The sequence below is a fragment of the Amphiprion ocellaris genome, chromosome 13 (genome assembly GCF_022539595.1).
Source record: "Amphiprion ocellaris isolate individual 3 ecotype Okinawa chromosome 13, ASM2253959v1, whole genome shotgun sequence".
Classification (NCBI taxonomy): domain Eukaryota; kingdom Metazoa; phylum Chordata; class Actinopteri; family Pomacentridae; genus Amphiprion; species Amphiprion ocellaris.
In genome coordinates, this window is record NC_072778.1 from 18,623,707 (window position 1) to 18,645,345 (window position 21,639).

Sequence of the window (21,639 nt, forward strand, 5' to 3'; positions counted from 1 at the left end):
CATCTCATACAGCTCATAATGTTCCCGGTTTTTACAGCACCATAACACGTCATTATCAACCCCCCCTCAAACCATATTACATTTCATATCAGCCAGGAGAGATGACAAAGATATTTTCGTCCCTCAAATGTAAGTAGTAATTCATCAAAGGCAGACAGAGAAGCAACATGGCTATAATTGCTTTGGAAATCTCTTTTAAGAGAGAAAAATGTGATGTTCTTTTGAAAGTGATGAAAAACCGATATGCGTTCAGATATAGAATCTTTCAATTTGTTTGAAAATGTTGAAAAATGAATGCTTGGTGCACATGAGAATTCTTTTCAGCAGTCCTTGAATGACAGAAAATAAATGATAAGGAAAATAACAAGGAAAAAGACTTCCCTGAGAGACCTTCAAAAGCAACCTTCATGTATTGGTAAAGGATTGACTATGACTCACTATCTGTTGATTTGGCAGTACAGATTTACAGTGAGATATTGAACTTATGCAGGAGGAAAAGTGACTAAATAAATATAAATAATCCTAAACTGTAGTAAATATAGTCCTTATTTTCAGACAAAGTCTGGTGTGACAGGCATGAGTGGCTCTTTATTTATGGTAATTATACCAGCTATCACAATTAATTTAGCAGTGGTACACTGACATTCGCAAATGCTACATGTTGCTCCCATATTAGCTAATTATTTTTTCTTTAATTACTTTTCTGCAGTCTGCCATACATTTAATTTGCTCTAATACCTCGTTGCATACAAGGTCTGGCTGCAGTGTTTGGGGTATTTGATAATTTTCTCAAGATTTCCTGTGTTTCTTCCCAGTACACCTGTCTTTTTGTCATTCTTTTTTTGTCCTGCCATCTTTTGTCTTTTGTGAGAATCAAATCAATGTCAATACAAGAAAAAAAAAATCCTCAATCAGTACACACAAGATGAGGTCATGATCCGTTTATCACTGATGGAATGACTGGATGTCATAGAACATTCCAGCAGTACGTTAATACCTTAAGTGTTGTCAGTAAGGATCTAAAAATGTTCTCTACAGTTGTAGGTCTGGAATCAGGGAATCAGGGTTCTCATTGAAAACTAGCTTGCAGTGACACTAGCTTGTAAGAGAACCTTTGTGCAACCTTGGGAACAAGCTTTTTTTTTTTTTTTCACAGTGAATGTAAATCAGGAAAAAACAAGCAAGATGATGGACCTCATATTGTTTACCTGCAAACTTTTGCATTTTTTTTAACAAATATTTATTCCAATTTGAGTTCCATGAGCCATTTATGGATGTTGTATAACTACATACACAAAAACAGTTTTTAACTGTAATCTTTGAAACATTTACTATTTTTTTCACCCATTTTAATAAATTACAGTGAAAAACTAAGGAAATCACAGAAAAAAAGTATGGATTTAGATGGTAACCATCAACAAGCCAAAACTGTAAATAATGTCAAATAACATCAAAAATCTGTATTTTTATAGATGGTAGTTCACTCTTTTACAAAATTTGGCACTAAAGTTCCATTATTTTTTTACTGTATTTAAAAGAACAAAAGCATTTATTTGGCAGATATTTGCTAATAATTCAATGAAAAAATATGTGTAATAGCGTCTGTATTTTTATTAATAGTAATTTGGTCTTGTTCAATGCATGACAACAGAATTGCACTATTTGATGTATTAAAAATTTGTGATTAGACATCATTATTGCACAGATATCTGCTGCTTTTTTCATAATTTTTATAGTTTTGCCATAACAGTATTTTATATTACTTCTTCTTGCACCGATGCTATTAGATTTTCACAGTTGTTGTTTTTTTTACAGTGTATGTAAATTTATTAGTAGATCTTTCGCATTGTGTATTTCCCTTTTTCTTAAAGCACACCCACAGATGATGTCATCACGGTTTGTGCTTCAAGTACCATTACTTGATGGTTTCCAATGGCAATAATTTTTTCAGTTCCAAGCATCTTTGTGTGTGTGAAACACGTAGAACTGTTGCAATTAAGGCTTGTGAACCAGAACACGGCCAGTTCTGCATCGGTGGAAACAAACCTTCAGGGTGAGTTACAGAGAGAAAGAGAGAGAACTGAGATTTTAAAATATACCCATTTGTATGTTCCTTTATAGTCATTAAAACAAAAGTTGGCTATACAACATAAATAGAGTAGACCGTAAGATATTTACTCATGACTAGATAATAAGTTATTTAGAGTTGATTCCTTATAGCACACAGTTTACAACGGGCTGGATTCTCCCAGAGTGGCTTCATTCTCGCTTTGTGAGATATTCATTTCACACAAGGCTTCTTTCATTTAATCTGCATGTGCTTGCTGCCAGCAGCCACCATTTTGTTGGAGAAGAGAAGATCAGCTCTTGTCACCATCACAGTGATAATAAGAAACCCATGGGGTTTGGAGTCATCACGCAGCAGAAGGCCTGATCTGAGATGACCATCTCATTTAAGCTGAGGGGTGAAATGGATCAGTCTTATCAGCACAGCAGCTGGGAGAAATCAAGGAGTTTTGGAGGAGGCTTTGCGGGGCTAAGAATTACCAGCCAACCTCTTCCCCCGTGGTTTAGTCATGTGTGTGGCACAGGACACGCTATTGGATCTGATGTGTTATTGTGCATGCAGAGAGTAGAGATATCCTGTGGGTAGTTAATATTGAACACAGCAGGTTCAGAGAGTGGCAAATGTCTGTATGGTGTTGGGAGTGTGTATGTGTTTCTGTGTGAATGCGTGCATATGTACATTATTGTGTCTTGACATAGTTTTGTGCAGTTCAGTTCTTAAAAAAAAAAAAAAAAAGGGCCCTTCTGTGTGGTGGCATGTTTATTGCTCTTTGTGCAGTACCATCTTGTATTATAATCTACCCATATGGTGCATTTCCCTAAACTCTACTGATTGTTTGGCATCTAGTTACTCTGGCATCGTGTTGCCGTGTAAGTCGTCGGTAGTTAAGCACATCCGTGAATTACAACAGATGCTGTTTTCCTGCTAAGATGGTTGTCTAGTGATGCTTTTCAGCTTTCGATCTCTGAGGACCAAAATCTAAGACAGCATGAGTTATCTCAGTAAATCTGAACAGATGTTTTGCTTCAATGAAAATCTGAGTGTTCAAAAGGTAATCGCCCATGTTTCTTCAGCATGACTCCCTCATTCTGGCTGCTGTATTAGTAAATAGAAGTTGAAATGCTGCTCTATGCCCAGCTTTTTGGAAGATTTTTTAAATGCAGGTTTAATCTAACGTTACTAGTATGTATTTATATTCACTCATTTGCTCAATCATATTTGTAAATCACAGATGCAGACACTATATTTGATTATTCTTTTCCTCTTCCAGCTTGGTCAGATCCTGCGAAGCCCCTTCATGAAATTTGTAGCTCACGCCGTCTCCTTCACCATCTTCCTGGGCCTGCTGGTTGTCAATGCTTCTGACCGCTTCGAGGGTGTCAAGAATCTGCCCAACGAGACCATCACAGACCATCCTCGACAGGTGTTCAGGGTCAAAACCACCCAGTTTTCTTGGACGGAGATGCTGATCATGAAGTGGGTGCTCGGTGAGTCACCTTGTTCCACAAATCAAGCACGCAAGCAAGCTCTGCACAGTTAGAACTGCTCATAGATAAATTAGGTTGGAATATGCAATCAATGTCAAGGCATATTCTCCATCATGATAAGAAATGACCTTGATGTGCCAACATAAGCAAATTCAAGCCAAGTTTGTCCTGATGGATGTTCTATGTAAATTTATTTTTTAATCAGCAGGGATGCACTTTATCTTGGTGCAAGCAGCTTGTGGAGACACTTCTACCAAGATTTTAAAAATTTTGCAAAGTGTCCTTTAAAGTTTTTCTACTAAACAAGACCTCTCCTATGAATCAGTAAAAATCCTGGAAAGAGTTATTATTTTTTGCCCGTCTTTGATGAGAAGCATAATTAAAGTTTAATACAGTTTCATACCAACCAAGTGGATGAAAGCCAAGGTTATGGCAGTACAACAAAATGTTGCTCTTTTATCTTCCCAAGATCAAATAGAGGTCTCCTGGTGGGATGCAGTGAAAGTTGGACTTCTTGAAGCAGTAGCCATGCTGAGCCCTAACGAAAAGCTGGAGGAGAATATGGAGGTTAACCTGAGGGCTGGTGCTGGGGGAATTTTTACAAAGAGATGGGGAGAAAGAGGACAGAAGGGAGTGGCTGTGGGAGATGGATAAAAGTACAAGAAGGTGTGGAGTATATGGCTTAGAGGAAGACAAGCATGAAGAAACAGGGAGATAGAAGGGGCTGACAGACAGACAAAGGCAAACTCAACGGATAAATAGCCCATGGCAATATCTGTCAGACCTCAGCTGCTTCCCATCTGCTGATGTTCTTCCTCTCATGCACACACATATAACAATATTATCTGTGCAGTTTCTATATGTTGGTACACAGATGGTTGTGTTTTTATTTGTTTGCCTTTAATGGCATCATTCTTTTCCCAGCCACTGTAATTTTGGCAGCAGGTGCTGGTGTGACAATGTCTCTGTAAATGTATTTGTGGATGGATGGAATTGTAATTCTAGTAGCACGCTATGAAGGTCCAGTAATTGTTATAGAGATGATGCTGATCAGAACACATTTTCACCAAGCATTTTTCACCTTGTTTTGGCTCCAAACAGAGAGTCACAGAGTGGTTGAGTAGGACGAATTAGGGTTTCCATTGAATGTGTGCGTGTTTTTGGGTGTATTTGCACCTGAGCTCTATGTGGCACGTATCTGAGTGGTTCACTTTAAATTATAAGCTCTGCTGTCAACATCTGTGTATGTGCATGTTTCTTAGTATGCACGTGTTTAAATGTGCGCCTGAGAGAGCCTCCTTATCTTTACATATTTGCTATTTAAGTTGTGGATTTCTTGTCTTTCCTCAATGTGTTTGTATGTTGTGTATGTGTTCTCCTTCCTCAGGTATGATTTGGTCAGAATGCAAGGAGATCTGGAGTGATGGGCCCAGAGAGTACATTATGCACCTTTGGAATGTTCTGGACTTTGGCATGTTGTCAATCTTTGTGGCGTCCTTCACGGCACGCTTCATGGCTTTTCTTAAAGCATCCAAAGCCCAGCAGTATGTGGACATGCATGTGCCAGACGAAGACCTCAGCAACGCCTCACTGCCTGACGAAGTGGCCTACTTTACTTATGGTACGCTGTTATTCCAAATATAACTAATATCAATAATTTGAGCAATATCGCACGTGGAAGGCATCAATGAGTTCCATGTTTTATTGACTGCATTTCTAATTCTTGGCCAGATTCTGAGTTCCTGTTCACGGTGCCCTTTTCTTTCTTTCCTCAGCCTTTGTGGCTATCACTATTCATGATAATTGTCAAATTATCCTGATGCTTGATGAGGAAATTGTTTGTTTCAGTAGCACTGCCTCACTTCTTATCAATCAAACAATTCTCTCCCAGAAAAGGCCATCAAAGGATAAAATGTAAAAGCTTTTATGAGGTGCTCCATTCATTGTTGTGCTACATCCCTTACTGATAAGGAGAAATCAGATGAGTCTTTGTGTAAAAATGTCACGAATAACTAAACTCCTGAGCTTGCTCGAGACCTGAAATCAGGAGGCGAGGATGTATTTTCTATTTGGATATAAATGTCATTGTTGCATACTCACTCGGAGATGTTCACAATCTATTTGCATGTGCAATCTCCTGTTTGATCGTCAGTTTGCTGGCAGGACATAATGGCAATGCTTGGAATGCTACTACACACACACACACACACACACACACACACACACACACACACACACACACTGAAGATGGAATGAAAGCATGAGTGAACAAAGATGTAGCAACATAATTAATGCATCAAGTAAAGTACCAGAACCAAAAGATCTTGACGTCACATCACAGCCTGTCACAGGGTGCTGGACTGTATGCTCCTCAGTGGCCTCCTAATGGAACCTTCATCAGTGCTGTCATCTGGTGGTCTGACTCTGCCATGACACATCAGTAAATTGATGGAGGTGCATATTACTGCAGCCATAAACTGCTCTCCATATCTGTGTGGAAAAGTGCACATATGTCATACAATGCATGTGTTCCTTGTCAGGAATATACACAAAATAGTGAAACGGAGTCTTCTTTTTTGTATCTTGTGTCACCATCTAGTGCAATTATCCTTTCCTTCTGCATGTGCTTCTTTGCCTACTCCTTTCTCTCATCTCTCTCTCTCTCTGACCTTACATCTCCTTGAACATACTATCCCTTTATCCCTTGTCTTTGCTGCCCACCCAGCTCATCCTTACTTCCTTCCCTCCTCCCGCTCTCTCTTCTCTCCAACTGTAAGTCTGACTTTCCCTTTTCCATCCTCGCTTAATCCATCCTCTTACTGCACCGTCCCCTCCATCAAAGCTCATGTTCCTAAAAGCTAAGATTATGCTCCTTAGGAACATCTCTTGCAAGCATTTAGTCCTACTGTCGCCAAAAGTTTACCCTGTGCATTGTGTAACCAGGAAGAAATCGAACAGCAAGCAATGTGCTTGTGAGCTTTAAACTAAGTGTGCGCAGTAGAAAATAAGGTAACACTTTATTGTAATAATAATTAAATGGATTATAACACATTAATATTTGTTAGCAGTCCTGGTTGTTAAAGTGCTCATAAAAATACTCCCAACCCAGCTATGGACCAGTTGTTTGACTCTGATATCAAAGATATTTTTCCCTCTGAACCTCAAAACCCAATAGCATGATTGAAAAGCGTGTTGTATTTTTTAAAAAAAATACACCAAAATCAAACCATTTGTCAGGGCTGGAAACTGTCGTCAGATTTTCAACTTGTCAGTGGGCCTTGAACTACTCATTTGCGATATGCGAGTCCCTTTTAAGCTCCAAGTCATGAAATTTCATCAAAATCACTTCATTCTAAATGTTCTTTTTTAAAAAATTTTAAAAGTACACAATTTGTACTAATCAGACTTTGTAAAAAAAAAAAAAAACAAAAAAAAAAACATCATAGGCTGCTTGGTGCAACCATGAATCAACTGCTCAGTGAAATATCTGTAGTATGTTGATTGGTAGCAACTACGGGCTCTTGGGGGGAAAAATGACATATTGATTCAAGGTTCTTGGTTTTTTATTTGTTCATTTGTTTGGATTTTTTTTTTTCTGATGCAAATACTCAGACAAAGTAAATTTTCATTTTTTCTTTGGTTTGATACCTTTATTATACTGCACAAAAGACATTGTTGAATTCTCTCAAATGCTCGTCATGGCTGTGCTGTTTCCATAGAGATGCAGGATTTTATATTGCAGTGAAATATATGCAAGTAAAAATGTGACAGGACTCAAACAAAAACCATCCAGAAACTACTGGAGTTCAGATGGTTTAAGACATGAATCTGTTTGAAGCAGCTGTGGATGATGATCATCCCAATTGCTCAGACTTTATTCAGTATAATCATATTAACAGGGGGAAAACTGAACAGAGGTCCTTTTTAATGTCTGAATCATTAATAAAAAAATATTCCTTAAAATCAAAAGCTTACACACTTACTCTTCTCCAGCTTATTCAAATAATACATGGAAAACTTTCTCGTCCTCCTCCAGCCAGGAACAAGTGGCGCCCATCTGACCCCCAGATCATTTCAGAGGGCCTGTACGCCATCGCTGTGGTTCTGAGTTTCTCGCGCATCGCCTACATCCTGCCAGCCAATGAGAGCTTCGGCCCTCTGCAGATCTCGCTGGGACGCACAGTCAAAGACATCTTCAAGTTCATGGTCATCTTCATCATGGTGTTTGTGGCCTTCATGATCGGCATGTTCAACCTGTACTCGTACTACCTGGGAGCCAAGTACAATCCTGCCTTCACCACGTGAGTTACGGCTGCCTGGCTGTGAGAGCAGTTTGGTGTGTTCAGGGAGAATGTGTTAAGGTGGTGGTTAAGTCTGAACGTTTTTATGAGTATGCGCATATAAATTTTTCTGCATTGTATTTACTACATTTTAGATTCATCGAGAAACACTTTCACAAAGGTAGACATATGTAGCATCATAATATATGGTCATTTAACATGAAATTGACTGCAGAAGACTAAAACAAATAAGTTACACTACCAGTCAAAAGTTTGGACACACCTCATTCAATAGTTTTTATTTACATATTTTGTACAATAATACTGAAGACATCAAAACTATAAAAGAATACATTTGGAATTACGTTGTAAACGAAAAAGTGTTCATCTTCAATATTAAACTACAATGTAGAAAATAATACTAATAAATAAAACACACTGAATGAGAAGGTGTGTCCCAACTTTTGACTGGTAATGTATGTCATAAAGTATTTGATTTGGACTCCATGCTTGTGTTACTGCTAGATAAGGGAAGGCAACAGTCTCTAGGATGATATAAATCGCCACATGTTCTCTTGGATGAGATTGTTTTCTGGGTTCATAAAATCCACTGCACTTTATCAGTGGCAGAGATCAAACTTTAATCTCCCCTTAGGCCTAATGCTGACAATCAGGCTATTTGGTTAAATTTAATAAGGAGAATGGTGAATGGAATAGTTCTCTCGCTAAAATCCAGAACAAACACTGTTGAGCTGTGGTTTTGTCTCACAGCTTTAACAAAATAGTGATGGGGAAGCTAGCTGTTCCCCGGCTTTATGTCTAGAGGAAGCGCTACTATTTTCAACCTGAATGAAAATACAAATGAATGTGAGATGAGAGTGAGAGACACTAATATTCAATTTGGTTAGATACAGATACTGAGAGTTTTATTGATCAACATTTAACACAAGAAAGTAGGCAGCAACGTTTATACAGCATTCACTTGTCATAAGTACATAAACTGTCTTTCTAGCAGTCTGCATTCTGATTTCAGTAGTCTGAGAGACAAATCAGTTGGAACAGCTTGTTTTTGTGTTAGATAACTGAAAATCAAATTAAATGCACTTTACCTGCTAAAGTGCTGCATTCTGTGTAATTGTCAGGTTCATGCATTTCAAATCATTAAGTAGCCTCTTTAACTGAAGAGTCAATTTGCTCTTAAAGGCTGCAGTGCACAAATCCTGTATTATATCTCTTTGTTTGTGTTAAACATTAACCACATCAGCAACAAGTGATTCAAAGCCTGTTACTTTTACTTTGACATTTATCAAGACAAGGAGTTTTGTTATATACTGTACCAACCTGCTTAGAAAGCAATCAACTCCTCCGACACATCAATCTCAACCTCAGAGCTTCTGCCTCCTTCCTTCATTTCGGCTTATCCATGCCTCTGCCTGCCCATCCTTTCATATCAGCTGCAATCAGGGTGGCAGTGGATGTTTCACTGTCATTGTCGGATATTTGTAAGAAAGTTATCTATCTTAGGCTGCTAACGGAATCTTTCTGTCTATCATCACTCATCTTGGAAAGAAAACACTCTCTGAGGTGTCTCTCTGTCACATATCATTACTCATTTTCCTCAGAGGAAGACATCCACAGACTTAAACAGATGACATTACAATATCTCTGCTCAAGCCAATAGAGCAAAACATGCTGTACGAGTTACTTTGTAATTATGCTGTCACATACTGTTCTTCTTTTTTGCTAACCAGATGGGAAATGTCTGCTCCTGCAATTTATAGTCTGGTACTACTGGGCTCATACTTCCCAACTGCAGGAGGATTCTTTGTTAACCCATCCAATTCCAGCATATACATTCAGTGCAGCATGATTTTCTTGTGTATAATTAACCCTCCGGGTGTTCTATTTCAGTTCAAGAAGGTTGTGTGACTTGAATTTATGCCCTTAGTTCATTTTGTTATGTCAGGCTTCCTGACCATGACAAACTGCTGCCAGATGTCCACATCTGTCTCCTCTTGAGCCTAAACCTGTGCTGTGAGCTTGTTTGCTATTGTTGCTATAAGCCATGCAGTGGTTATAAGCTCCAAAGTCTAGTACCACAGACTTCCTGCTTTGCACCCAAGTGCCATCTTCACAGTTCAGCCAAAGATTAAGGATTAAACACGATAAAGTTAAAAGGACCTCAGAACCGCCACCACTGTAGTTGTTTTGGCAAGCTGCACAGTGAATGTGATTCCCATGTTTTTCTGGCAGACTTTACCTTACCAGACTGCTTGATTATCCATCTGCCTGCCTGCCCTCTAATCTGGTTGTACACCTGTCTGTCCACCTGCCTGCACCTGGGCCTGTGTGTCCACTTGATATATGAACGTTTCACTGAAGTATGTGTATCTAAACTTATCCTGCACTCTGTGTCCATTTATGCAAATGTCTTACCGTCTATGTTCATAAATTGCTGCCAGCCAATTCTGACAGTATTGTATATACAGTGACATTTACATCTGGATAATCTAGAAATACCAAAGTCACTCATAGCAAATACTTTTCAGTGGTTTAAATGCAACAGACGTTCGAATGAACCTTTCTTGACACATCAATCGTGAGTTACACTATGTGTCTTAAAACTCATTTCCAAGTTTATGACCTGCCGAACATTTACGTGAGATAGAATCACCAATGATAAAAGATACGTTATAAGTTTACTACTCAGAGGACTTCACTTTTCGATGACTTACCCTTCAGCTCTGTACTGTGCATATACAGTGGCTTATCTGGTGAGCCTCAGCACAGGGCTCTCTGTGGCTGTGAGTTCTGCTTGACTGCCCACATGGAGCCAAAGATCCAGGCAACGCGATGAGCCGACAGACAGAGCAGAGAGTATACTGACAGGAAGGCAGATAGACAGGTAGAAACAGAGTCTAATGGAGTTAAAATGGGCTGTCAGACAGATTGTGGTCACAAGCCAGTAGTCTGACATAATGAAGTCGTCTCAAAAAGCCAAGAACAAGTACAGAAATGACCCTGGGTCCTGTAGACGGAGGCGCCTCATCATCACCATTACACGGCCATTTCCATTGTGAGTATTTGATCCAGCTCAGTACATTGTCCCCTTATCACTTCCCCTCTCTGCTTTGGAGATCAACATCAACCTTGGTTTCAAAAAATCTGAATTCACACAGACATGCTAAAAATAGAAACCGCTTCTGTTCATATTAACAACCTCTATCGGCTATCAGAATGTTTAGTGGGGATGTCCTTGAATTTCTGCTTTTACATAATCCTCCGACACTTTATTCCTGTTGCATACTCTGGCTGTGGGCGCTGCATAGAGATATTTGCATTATGACTTAAATTCTGTTGTTGTCAGTTTGGCCACCAGGGGTCAGTCCGGCATTAATTCTCACCTCGTCTGAATGTCAGCAGATGTCTATGCTTGGAGACAGTAAAGCGTTTATTTTTGGACTGTGCCTAATTTTTTGGTGCGTAAATTCCATCAGCCATTTTGTTCAATATTTCATGTGCAAATACGAACAGAAGTTGTGCTCTGTGAGGCATGTCTGTGTTTCTCTTTTGTATCTGTTTATCTCGCTGTCAGTAATTGCCTTTCACATGCTGCACACAAATTGTGACTTCTCAAAGCAGCAATGCCTGATTATCTATCCAGCAGAGAACGCATGCCTGTATGGTTGTGAATATGTGTGTGACTTTAGGTATCTGAAAGGGTGCTTTCGATAGAGGGCTGAAGAAAGGGCCTGTCTGATAGCTCTGATACAGGAAAATGAGGAGGGAGCCAGGTGGAGGTGGTAATACCCCAGGAGGTACCACTGGAAGGAGGGAGGGCTGTAAAGGGAAGGAGGGCAGTGTATGAAAGAGGTGTGAGTCTGAGGATATCAGTCTCTCTCACACAGATAGACCCACTCTCACACACATACACATAAGCACACAGCTTGATAGAGCTTAATGAAGACTGAGCAGTAATAGCCACACATACCCAATCCCCAGAGGCGTCAAGACACTTCTGACTCACACACACAAAAAATAACCACACACACACACACACACGCACACACACACACACACACATACACCACATGCTCTTTGTCAAGTGCCCACGCAGTTATGTTGTCAGATGTGCAAATACACTTAAGCAAGGACACCGACACAAGAGACACACATGCACACACGTCCTTACCCACTGTTTGTGTTTGCATATGCTACAACAGGCGGACAAAGAAATCATTTATGAGCACATCAATTCACACACAGCGACACGCTTATCAGGATTTTGATTTGGACAGTGCTGGTGGTGCACTGGACCTGTCTCTATGTTCTAGTCAGCCATGCATGACAACACTGCCCAGAGAGAGAGGGAGAGCGAGAGACAGACTGACAGGGAGAGACAGAGGACCACAGAAAAGTAGAGATGGGTGAAAAACGTTGAGGTTGAAGCTGTGCATATCTTGGGGTGGAGTAAAAGAAAAAAGGCACAGTGGTGTGTCAAAGAAAAGTGGAAAGAAAAGTGGAAATATTGACTATATCGGTGCTGTCATGAAACGGTGGAAATACAACAGAATAAATGCGTCGGAATCATAAGGATGCAACAAAGTGAAGAGATGGAGTCCGTTGGGAAGAAGAGGAGGACGGAGGGAGATGGAGGGGATGAGGGATGAGAGGAGAACCACAGGGAGCGATGCAGAGGAGGGTGTTTTTGGCTTGGCTCTTTGTTCTGGCAAAATGCGGGAGACCAGCCAGAATGCATAGACAAAGGAGAGGAAATCTTCGAGGATGAGAGAAGGTCATGCAGACCCAGCAACAGACAGAAGCACAGCCACACAGGCTTAGCACAGATTTAAACATTACCCATTTGAAAAGATGGGAGGAAATCAGAATGTATTTTGTCAGCATTTGATGACTTGTTAACTTCTTTATGTAGCATGGTGTGCTATTTTAAGTAATCACATCACTTTTATAGCAGTAAAACACATTTGAAGTGAATCGAAAGACACAAGTGCTGACAAATATGGGCAAGATAAGAGGCATTTGAGACTAAAGCCTACTACAAAGTTGAATAATGCAATATAAATGAAGAAGACAAGGATGAGAAGCGGCTGAAGAGATGAGTAGAGTAAACAATGGCAGAAAGAAAAGCAGAGATGAAGATGCAAGCAGGAATATAAAGATAAAGGCTCGGGGAAAGTGTTAGAAGAAAAAAGACACAATAAAGTGAGCGTGAATGTGGGTCTGTCGTAATGGATAGGAGCGGAATGTGGAGGACAGACAGGAATCCTAGTGAAAGAGATGGGGTCTGAAAGGAGGATGAGAGGTGGGTTAGAGAACTGAAAATGAGCAAAAGAGAGAATTTATCAGCTCTGAAGGCAAGACAGAGGTGTCATGTTCAGCCTTTACTAGTCAAGCACATCTGAATGTCAAAATAAGGCAAAGAGACAAAATTATAATTAAGGCGAGACAGGCAAGAGAGAGGAGACACAAAAGTATGAGAAAAAGAATCCGTTCTTGTGTCTGGACCAACCCAGTGGCTTCAGAGTTTGTGCCAGCATTCAGTTTTTTTCAATAACTTCTTTTATTATCAAGACAAATGATGTCAAGTATTTAATTTCCCCCCTGGTGAGATGTAATATTCCTGAAATACCACTGAGACAATCATTTGACGCTAAATCTTTTCAAATAAATGCATTCTTTTTGGTAATTAGAAAACTATAGACCAAGCAGATCGGGGCAGTTCATTGGGCCATCTCATGGTCAGATCAGCATACTTCCTATTTCGAGTTTGTGATCGCTAATTTTGCCAGCTGAAACCCAACTACTGCTAACAGATTTTGTCAACTGTGACTCACTAGTTACGCTAATGGTCCATAGGGTAATTGAAAAATGTATATCCACTATGTCTTAATTATGCAAATGAATAGTTGCATACATGGTAATGTAATGAACAACTAAGGCAAAAGCTGCTCAAACATGAAAAAGAAGACACCAAAGAAATTATTTTAGATAAAAGAAACGATAGAGTTCTTTTCAGTGGTGGGCGATCAGATTGTAATCTGAATCACAGTTAGCTGTAGCTGAACTCATGTGATCACATTAGTTTTGCATATGGCAGCCTGGATACAATGCCTGTCACTTCAACTCAAGGTTGAAGGCTCAATATGAATCTCTTTAATCTGAAAGTTCTGACTGGAGGTGGTGATTCCTATCTCTGCCTTTTGATGCTTGTTGAGTTTCCACCCTATAAGACTAGCTGGATAATCAGTATTTAACACTATAGAGTTCCTATTAGAGAGCACATAGTCACCACATTATGTTCAACTTCAGGAGAAAGGAGGCATCAACATGATTCTAAATGCAGTTTGTTACAATAAAACAACCAGAAGGGGAACATAAGAATTGTCTTCTTTTGAGTTGCGACATTTTTGATTAAGCATAACTCTGACAATGTATTGCTGGATACTGGTAAATTACTAAATTGTGGTAAATTACTTTCAAAAGCACAGTCTCCAATCTAACCCTACACAATGCAACTACGATACCCTTAGCAGCAATGACCCCATACTATCCACTACACTGTATATGAGGCTTAATTAGTTTTTAAATACGTCAGCACATGAGGTGAAAAACATGAGAACAGCAAACCACTAAAATAGCTTAAATACGGTTGAGAAACCTTACATCGTCTCTGACTTCTGCACAGGCAATTGCTACCTAATGAATCGATTAGTGGATTTAACAGAGACAAAGCTCACATAATTATCTTAATCAACTAGTGTAAACAGCACCTATCTACATTCACAGTCTGCACAGTCTCTGATAAGAGGAATTCACAACAACGCTTCTTTCAGGGTGTTGGTCTACTGGCAAATATTCCTCATCCACCATGATGTCTTCCAATATACGTAGTGCGTCCAACGAGCTTTGCCCTAATGGTATCACAGCCAGTCTCAAATTTAAGTTCAGTTGGAGTTAGAAAACTGGTAAAGCTCTGTTGCTTATTTGCACAATAAAACTAAAAATAAATCTGTAGAATTCCTCTGCAAAGCAGATCACATGGCAAATTAAGATCACCCATAATATGAGCGTCCGATCGCTCAACTGTACTTTTATTTCAGTAAAGAAGAATCTGAGGATGTTGAGGATGTTTGTGTTTGGCAAACTAACCGGTATTATTTGGTAACACATTTGGCTGAAGGTGAAAGCTCCCAAATCCAATAACGAGCAGAACAGATCCACTAGATTTCCCTATGATGCGGTATAATCCAGGCCCAGCTGCTCACAGTGGAAGTGTTAGTTGTAAACATGGTTTTGTTTTCTACTAACTGTACCCCAATCAAAAATAATTCACTTAATTAATGATATGCTAATTGATGTCCAGGGTATTTTAACCAATGATGTTAATAAATAAGCTAGTTAGACAGACTAAGAGCAGACTGTTTAATCCATTTGTTACACTTTTGTTGTTGTGCTTTAGGAAATGCTGAAAATGAATGCAAACCCACTGAGTATCAGTTTTACTACAGACATATTCACAGTTCAGGAAAAGGTTTACCAAATCGACAATTAACAGCTTATGTGACAAATGAAAAGTGCCGGTTTTAAAAAAAAAGGCAATTGATATGATTTCACACTTACTTGCAGTCAAACAGTCTCAACACAGAGTAACGTTGAGACAGAAAAACAGACAGGCAGGGAGGGAACAGGCAAATTAAAAAAGAAAATAAAAAGTTGATGTTGTGCTTGATTTGCTATCAAAACACTCTTAATTGCTCATCTTGTGGTGTTGTATTCCCCACCTAATAAGATTTCTCTCACAGCTTGCCTGAACACACACAACAGCCTATTTTTGTGTTGCTCTCTTGCTGCCTTATTTTGTATCCCGCTGTCTGTCACACCAGCATACACACACTCACAAGCAGGCACATGCATCAGCTTTTTGTTCGTCTCTCGTTTCTTCTTCACCCTTTTTTGTCTCCTCATCAAACAAACACACACATGGAAGCATATCTCGAGAGCTGCATTTGTTCATTCATTCATTAATGGCCAGTGTGGGTAAGGCCCCACCCCTGTTGTCGCCATGGAGACAGCTCTTTTGGTGTGACAGATAGAAATTTAAACTCAATTTAATATTTAAAGATGTCTATGTTTGCGTTTGTGACTACTTGTCTGTCGGGAGGAGAGGAGAGGAGAGGAGAGGAGAGGAGAGGAGAGGAGAGGAGAGGAGAGGAGAGGAGAGGAGAGGAGAGGAGAGGAGAGGAGAGGAGAGGAGAGGAGAGGAGAGGAGAGGAGAGGAGAGGAGAGGAGAGGAGAGGAGAGGAGAAGGAGAATTTAATATCTCGCTAATGACTGAAGGGCAGAAGGAGATGGAGAGCAGGAGGCTGGGTGCAGCCGTTCACAAAGGCTGCATTTACATTTACATTTGACCAGTATGAAAATATTGCTGCAGATTAAACAAAAAGGAGAAATATATGCAGGGAAAGTAATGAAAAAAAGAAAAAGTATAAATCAAAAGAATAGATTGAGTGACAGAAATAGCTAAAAGCTGTTGGGATGAAAGATGGATAGAGCAAGAGGGAGGGAGAGAAGGAGGACAATGTGGAGTCAGATACAGAAGCAAAGGGAATATAACGAGAAAATGGGTGAGAGGGAAAGAACAGACAAACAAGAGACAGAGATGATAGCAGAAGAGAGAGGGGCTAAAACAACGACAGCTATAAGCATAAAGCTAGCGAGACGGAGAGAGATAGAGACTGAAAGCATGTCTCTGAGGCAAAGAGGTTGATTCGGGCCTGTTGGTGATTAGGTTTGGGCTGCTCCTGCGGAGCTGAGGTGACTCACCAGTCTCCCACACACACAGATGCTGTATGTGGCATGAATGTGGTAGAGAAAGAAACAGTCAATTCTGTACTGTCAGTGTTCTGTAGGGGAGAGTGTATATGTGTACTTACATTACTTATTTTGTGGGGGCACACAGCCACACTAGGGGCACTTAAATTCTGTTGGGAGACAAAAACTAACTTCCCGGATGAAAATTTTAGGGTGAAGGCTTACTTTAAAGTACGTCTCCAGGAAATGAATAAAAGAAAATGTAATGCAATGCCGTCTGAAATGATGAACACTTGTCAAAAGGCAAGTATTGAAGTGATAGAAACAGCGTTTTGTGTGTTTGTGAAGCTGTCAAGCTGCATGCAGCCTATTGGGAGCTGCCACTCTTAATAACAGATAATAACATAATGCCCATTGCTGTCTCCAGATGCCAACTGTCCCTGCTGGATTACTGCCTGTTGTACAGTGCTGTTATAATAAACACACACACACACACACACACGAGTTTGAAATGAAATGATCTGATTCCTGCGTTGTTTAAAAAATCTCCCATTATCCAAAGCATCCAGCATCTCATCCATCCCCGTAACAGGATTTTGTATAATCCACACATGACCAGTACCTTAGCTGACATTAGCAAAAGGGAAATTCAGATTTATCAGCACTGTTGATCTCCAAGGATACATTTTAGATTTCCCATAACTGCACTGCCTCCCTGAGTGGCATCTCACACAGATTTCGGTGAATTTAATAAGCTGAAAACAAAGCAAGCAAGAGCAAATGATGATGCACAGCAAAACTGGCTGTCCATACATAAACGCTATTCGATATGGTAGAGGAATCTTATCTATTTGTATACATGTAGTATAGATAGACATGAGGTGTAATGTATGCAACTATGTTGGTTTATTCTCACATTATTGCCTTGGATGGTGCTGTTAGGATGAGTTCACTTCCAGTAGCTCTGCCAACACATAAATGTTAGACACATTTTTGTAAGTTCCTTTATGTTAAACTAACACTCTGCCAAGGCGAACAGATGAACAGTGAATATAAATAGTCTGCTGTGTTGAGTGTGTTATGTTAATTGTGTGTGTGTGTGTGTGTGTGTGTGTGCGTGCGTCGTGTGTGTGTGTGTGTTCCTGCGAACGTCTCGTTTAATGGCACATTAATGTTAGCTGGAACAAAGCCCTTCGTCATTATCTACATTTGCGTTTTGGGAACATGAAAATGTAGATCGAGTGAGCTTTTCACAGGGGTGGGAAGGAGAGCTGGCAGACTAATTTGAAGAATAATTTGATATAAAAGATAATTGGTGTGTAACGTAATCGAAGCCAGATAACTGTCCTCTTGTTTTGTTTTGTTTCAAATTTCAAAGCCATCTGAAAGCTGTTTTATCTTGTAAGAGGAGTCCCAGATAAGTGACGAGACATTACTGAAAGGGAGAAGGCTCAAAATAACAGGTTTTCAAGGGACGGCCACCAAAATCACCTTCCTCTGCACTCCTGATTGCACGATAGGCTTGTGAACGTGTGTGATGTGAATAGTGAGTGAGGAGATGGTACCATTGGCAATAATCGTCTACACAATTGTTGCTAGTCTCACAGCATCGGGCTGTCTGATGCCTCGGCCTTCTATCACAGCAACACAAAGAAGAACACCATTGAAGATCTACTATAAATGCTTGTGTTTACGCATCCCTTCAGTGCCTAGTGTAACTATCATATCTGGACCTCTGCATTCATGTGGACTTTAAAGAGATGCTGATATCTCCAAGCAGTTACTGAGTAATCTGGTGGTATGGTGGCAAGTTGTTCAAACTTCAAAAACCATTTCAGTGCTTACTTTTTGGTTCTGCATGTTTCTCTGTTCAGCAGAAAAGTGTTACTGTTAGTGTCACTGTAGACATACAGCGGAGAAGTCAGCAACTTTTTACAGATAGTGATGTTCTTGCTGTGCCTGTTTAAATAGTCTTGTATTTGACATGTATTACAGACTTTGCTCTGCGTCTCAAGTCCATCGAATAGGTCACAGGTCGGGACTAACCGCAACATACTGCTGACTGAATGACTTGATTTTCAGAGAGCTGAGACATTTTCATTCCAAAATAGATGCCTTTTCTTAAGGGCGACCAAAGACAGTCCTTTCAATATACATTAAAGCTAGTATTTTCAGAATATTGAATTCTTTCAACCCAGTTATTTTACACTGAAATAACAACACCAGCCTCTGAGCCAACCAACATGCACCCACCCATATTTATGTTCTAAAATCTAAAAACCTCTAATCTGCTTCATCAAGGCAGTTTGATTATAGTTGATTGATAATCAGCTTTCATCAGATCATGATTCAAAGGTTGCTTACAACTGATTGATGCAGAGTAAATTATGCAACATCAGCTTTTTCTTACAGAGTCCCACTTACATCCAGCTGCTGAGAAAAACATACATAGAACAAAAGATTTAAAAAAAACAAACATCTGACATGTTCCAAGAAGACTAAGTATTGGACCCCATCACTCACAGTGAGACAGTGACTGAAAAAAATCACATTCAAGGTCGATTTTTCATTGATATGGTCATAATCACAATGACAGTGTCTCAAACAACGGTGACAGAGCTCAGTATTGTAAGGGAATGCAAAAGTAGCTGCAAAGTAAAATATCCTACTCTGAACCCCTTTTGCTTGTTAACATAATGTTTAGCACAAAGGTCTGTACATAACCTCATACATGCAGCTTATCGACATGAAATTTACATGTTATCGTAAAGAAATCAGTGAAAATGGGACGCTTTTACCATGTAGCGGCTTGTTTGAAGTTTAGAAGAATGGTTGTCAGACATTGAAAGTTATAAATATGTAGCCGTTAACCCTTTGAACTCTACAAATCACACTTCTTGCAAAGTGTTTATTGCAGCAAGGTCTAGTGTGCATCATATGAAACGACACAACTTGACCTTTCCAATGATACCAGTTGCTTGTCTGTGTCTGCGGGAAAAATCACTTTGAGTTTACTTCTAATTTAATCATAGTTACATGCTGCACACAGCTCTGTGACCATCACTCCATCTGTTACCCTTGTTTCATTTACTCTTGAAATCATCATTGTATAGACACAATTATATCAAGATATATTATTATCTATAATAATAATATATCTTGATATAATTGTGTCTATGCAATGATGATGAGTATTATCCTATGTATCCCATATAGCCAAATGATGGAAGCTCTGGATAAATTAGACTGTTCTTTAAAAAATAAGGCACAATATGTATTAATTGCTCTCATAATGGCCAAGATAATACCTTGAAGAACGTCATCAAATAGATGCATTTGTAATGAATAGTCAGCGAGGCTGGTTTACGCTAGACATGATGCAAGAAGAGACAGCAAGAGCTTCTTTTAAATATCTAAGTAATTCCAGAGATTTATTGGTCTCTTACTACTCTATGCTTTAGTTAAAATATCCTGGAAACTGTTTATTTTCAAGTAAATTTGTTGGAGACTGACAGAGTGTTTTCTTAGATGTCTTGAGTTAAAGAGAAAGAGAACACACACAGAGAGTCTCAGAGTTCGGATGCTGAAGGTTAAAGAGTATGTTTTTCCTTTCTTCTTAAGAGGTTAAAGCAAAAGCACCCGGAGGAGTCTGTGTTTTCATGTGTGTGGGATAGAGAAGAGGGAAGTGTCGATCCCTGTATGCCTTTGTGTTTGTATCTGTGCCATCTGCCATCAGCTGGCTTTCTGCATGCCAATGAAACTACACCTCTTTGAAATAAGTTCATTTGGAAGGTCCCTACAGCTGTAGACCAGGAACCTACAGATCTTCTCCCACAGCCTCCTCACACCTCAAGGCCCTCAGCAGCAACTTCCTCCCTGCTGAGCCCCCCTCTGTTATCCCAAGCCAATGTTTGCCACTCATGGAATATTTAACAACAGACATGTACCTGAATGTCAATGCTCACGTCTTGCAGGTTTCTCAACCCACCGGTGCACAAACTCACGCTGGGTCAGTGTCAGAGCATAATCCCTCACGCAGAGCTGCGATTTGACTGTGGAACTCAATTAAAACATCCTACATTTTAAATGAAGCATTAGCAGTGTTTGATTTATTATACGTAAATGTCAAAAGAAGGGGCAAGTGGAGCTTAAGAGCACTACGGGTTTCAGCCACAAGAATGAGAAATTTAATTCGCAATGACATTAAGATGAAAAAATAATTTGCCCACCACAAATTTTTGAAAATGTTCCATGTCTTCAACTTTAATAAATCCTGGGTGAAATTGTGTTTTGTTTTCTTATCTTTTATAGTCTTGACACCCTCCCAAAAAAGATCACATGTCCATTTATTTGAACTCAGACAAATGGCTAATGTTTTCCCATTAAGTGCAGTGGCATGTCAGTATTTAATTTGCATAAAGGTTGACACAGGACTTGGCTGAAGACTTACAAACCCAATGATTCTGGAATTGAGTCATTTCCTGTGTTTTTGTTTCATGTACGTGCTGTACGGTACCACTGTTTGTGTGTAGTTGCTGGTTTATTTGTGAGACTGAAATGGGATAAGGTGTTGAAATTGGACATGACTCATCAGGTATTTCATCAGTGCCACCTCATAAATCCCACAGCCTTAAAATGCATTTCGTGTGTTGGCATGTGTGCGACTCAAAGAACAAATAGCTGCTAAGGCTGTGGGCTTTTATGTGTGAAGTCGCTGCCATGTACTGTTCCCTTACTGCCACACTTTCTCTCTTTACACGCAGGGTGGAGGAGAGTTTTAAGACTCTGTTCTGGTCAATCTTCGGGCTGTCTGAGGTGATCTCAGTGGTGCTGAAGTATGACCACAAGTTCATCGAGAACATCGGCTACGTGCTGTACGGGGTCTATAATGTCACCATGGTGGTAGTTCTTCTCAACATGCTCATTGCCATGATCAACAGCTCGTACCAGGAGATAGAGGTACGTAAACAAT

The 21,639-nt window shown here is 39.8% G+C and overlaps 1 protein-coding gene across 1 annotated transcript in view; it reads left to right on the top strand.

Moving 5' to 3' along the window:
* LOC111572298 (short transient receptor potential channel 7) overlaps window positions 1-21,639 on the top strand; it is a 64,027-nt gene that overhangs the window by 32,009 nt on the left and 10,379 nt on the right. Inside the window, exons 5-8 of the mRNA XM_023275941.3 lie at window positions 3,339-3,555; window positions 4,943-5,176; window positions 7,592-7,856; window positions 21,431-21,626. Coding sequence (XP_023131709.2) covers window positions 3,339-3,555; window positions 4,943-5,176; window positions 7,592-7,856; window positions 21,431-21,626 — 912 coding nt within the window. The remainder of the gene's footprint in view (window positions 1-3,338; window positions 3,556-4,942; window positions 5,177-7,591; window positions 7,857-21,430; window positions 21,627-21,639) is intronic.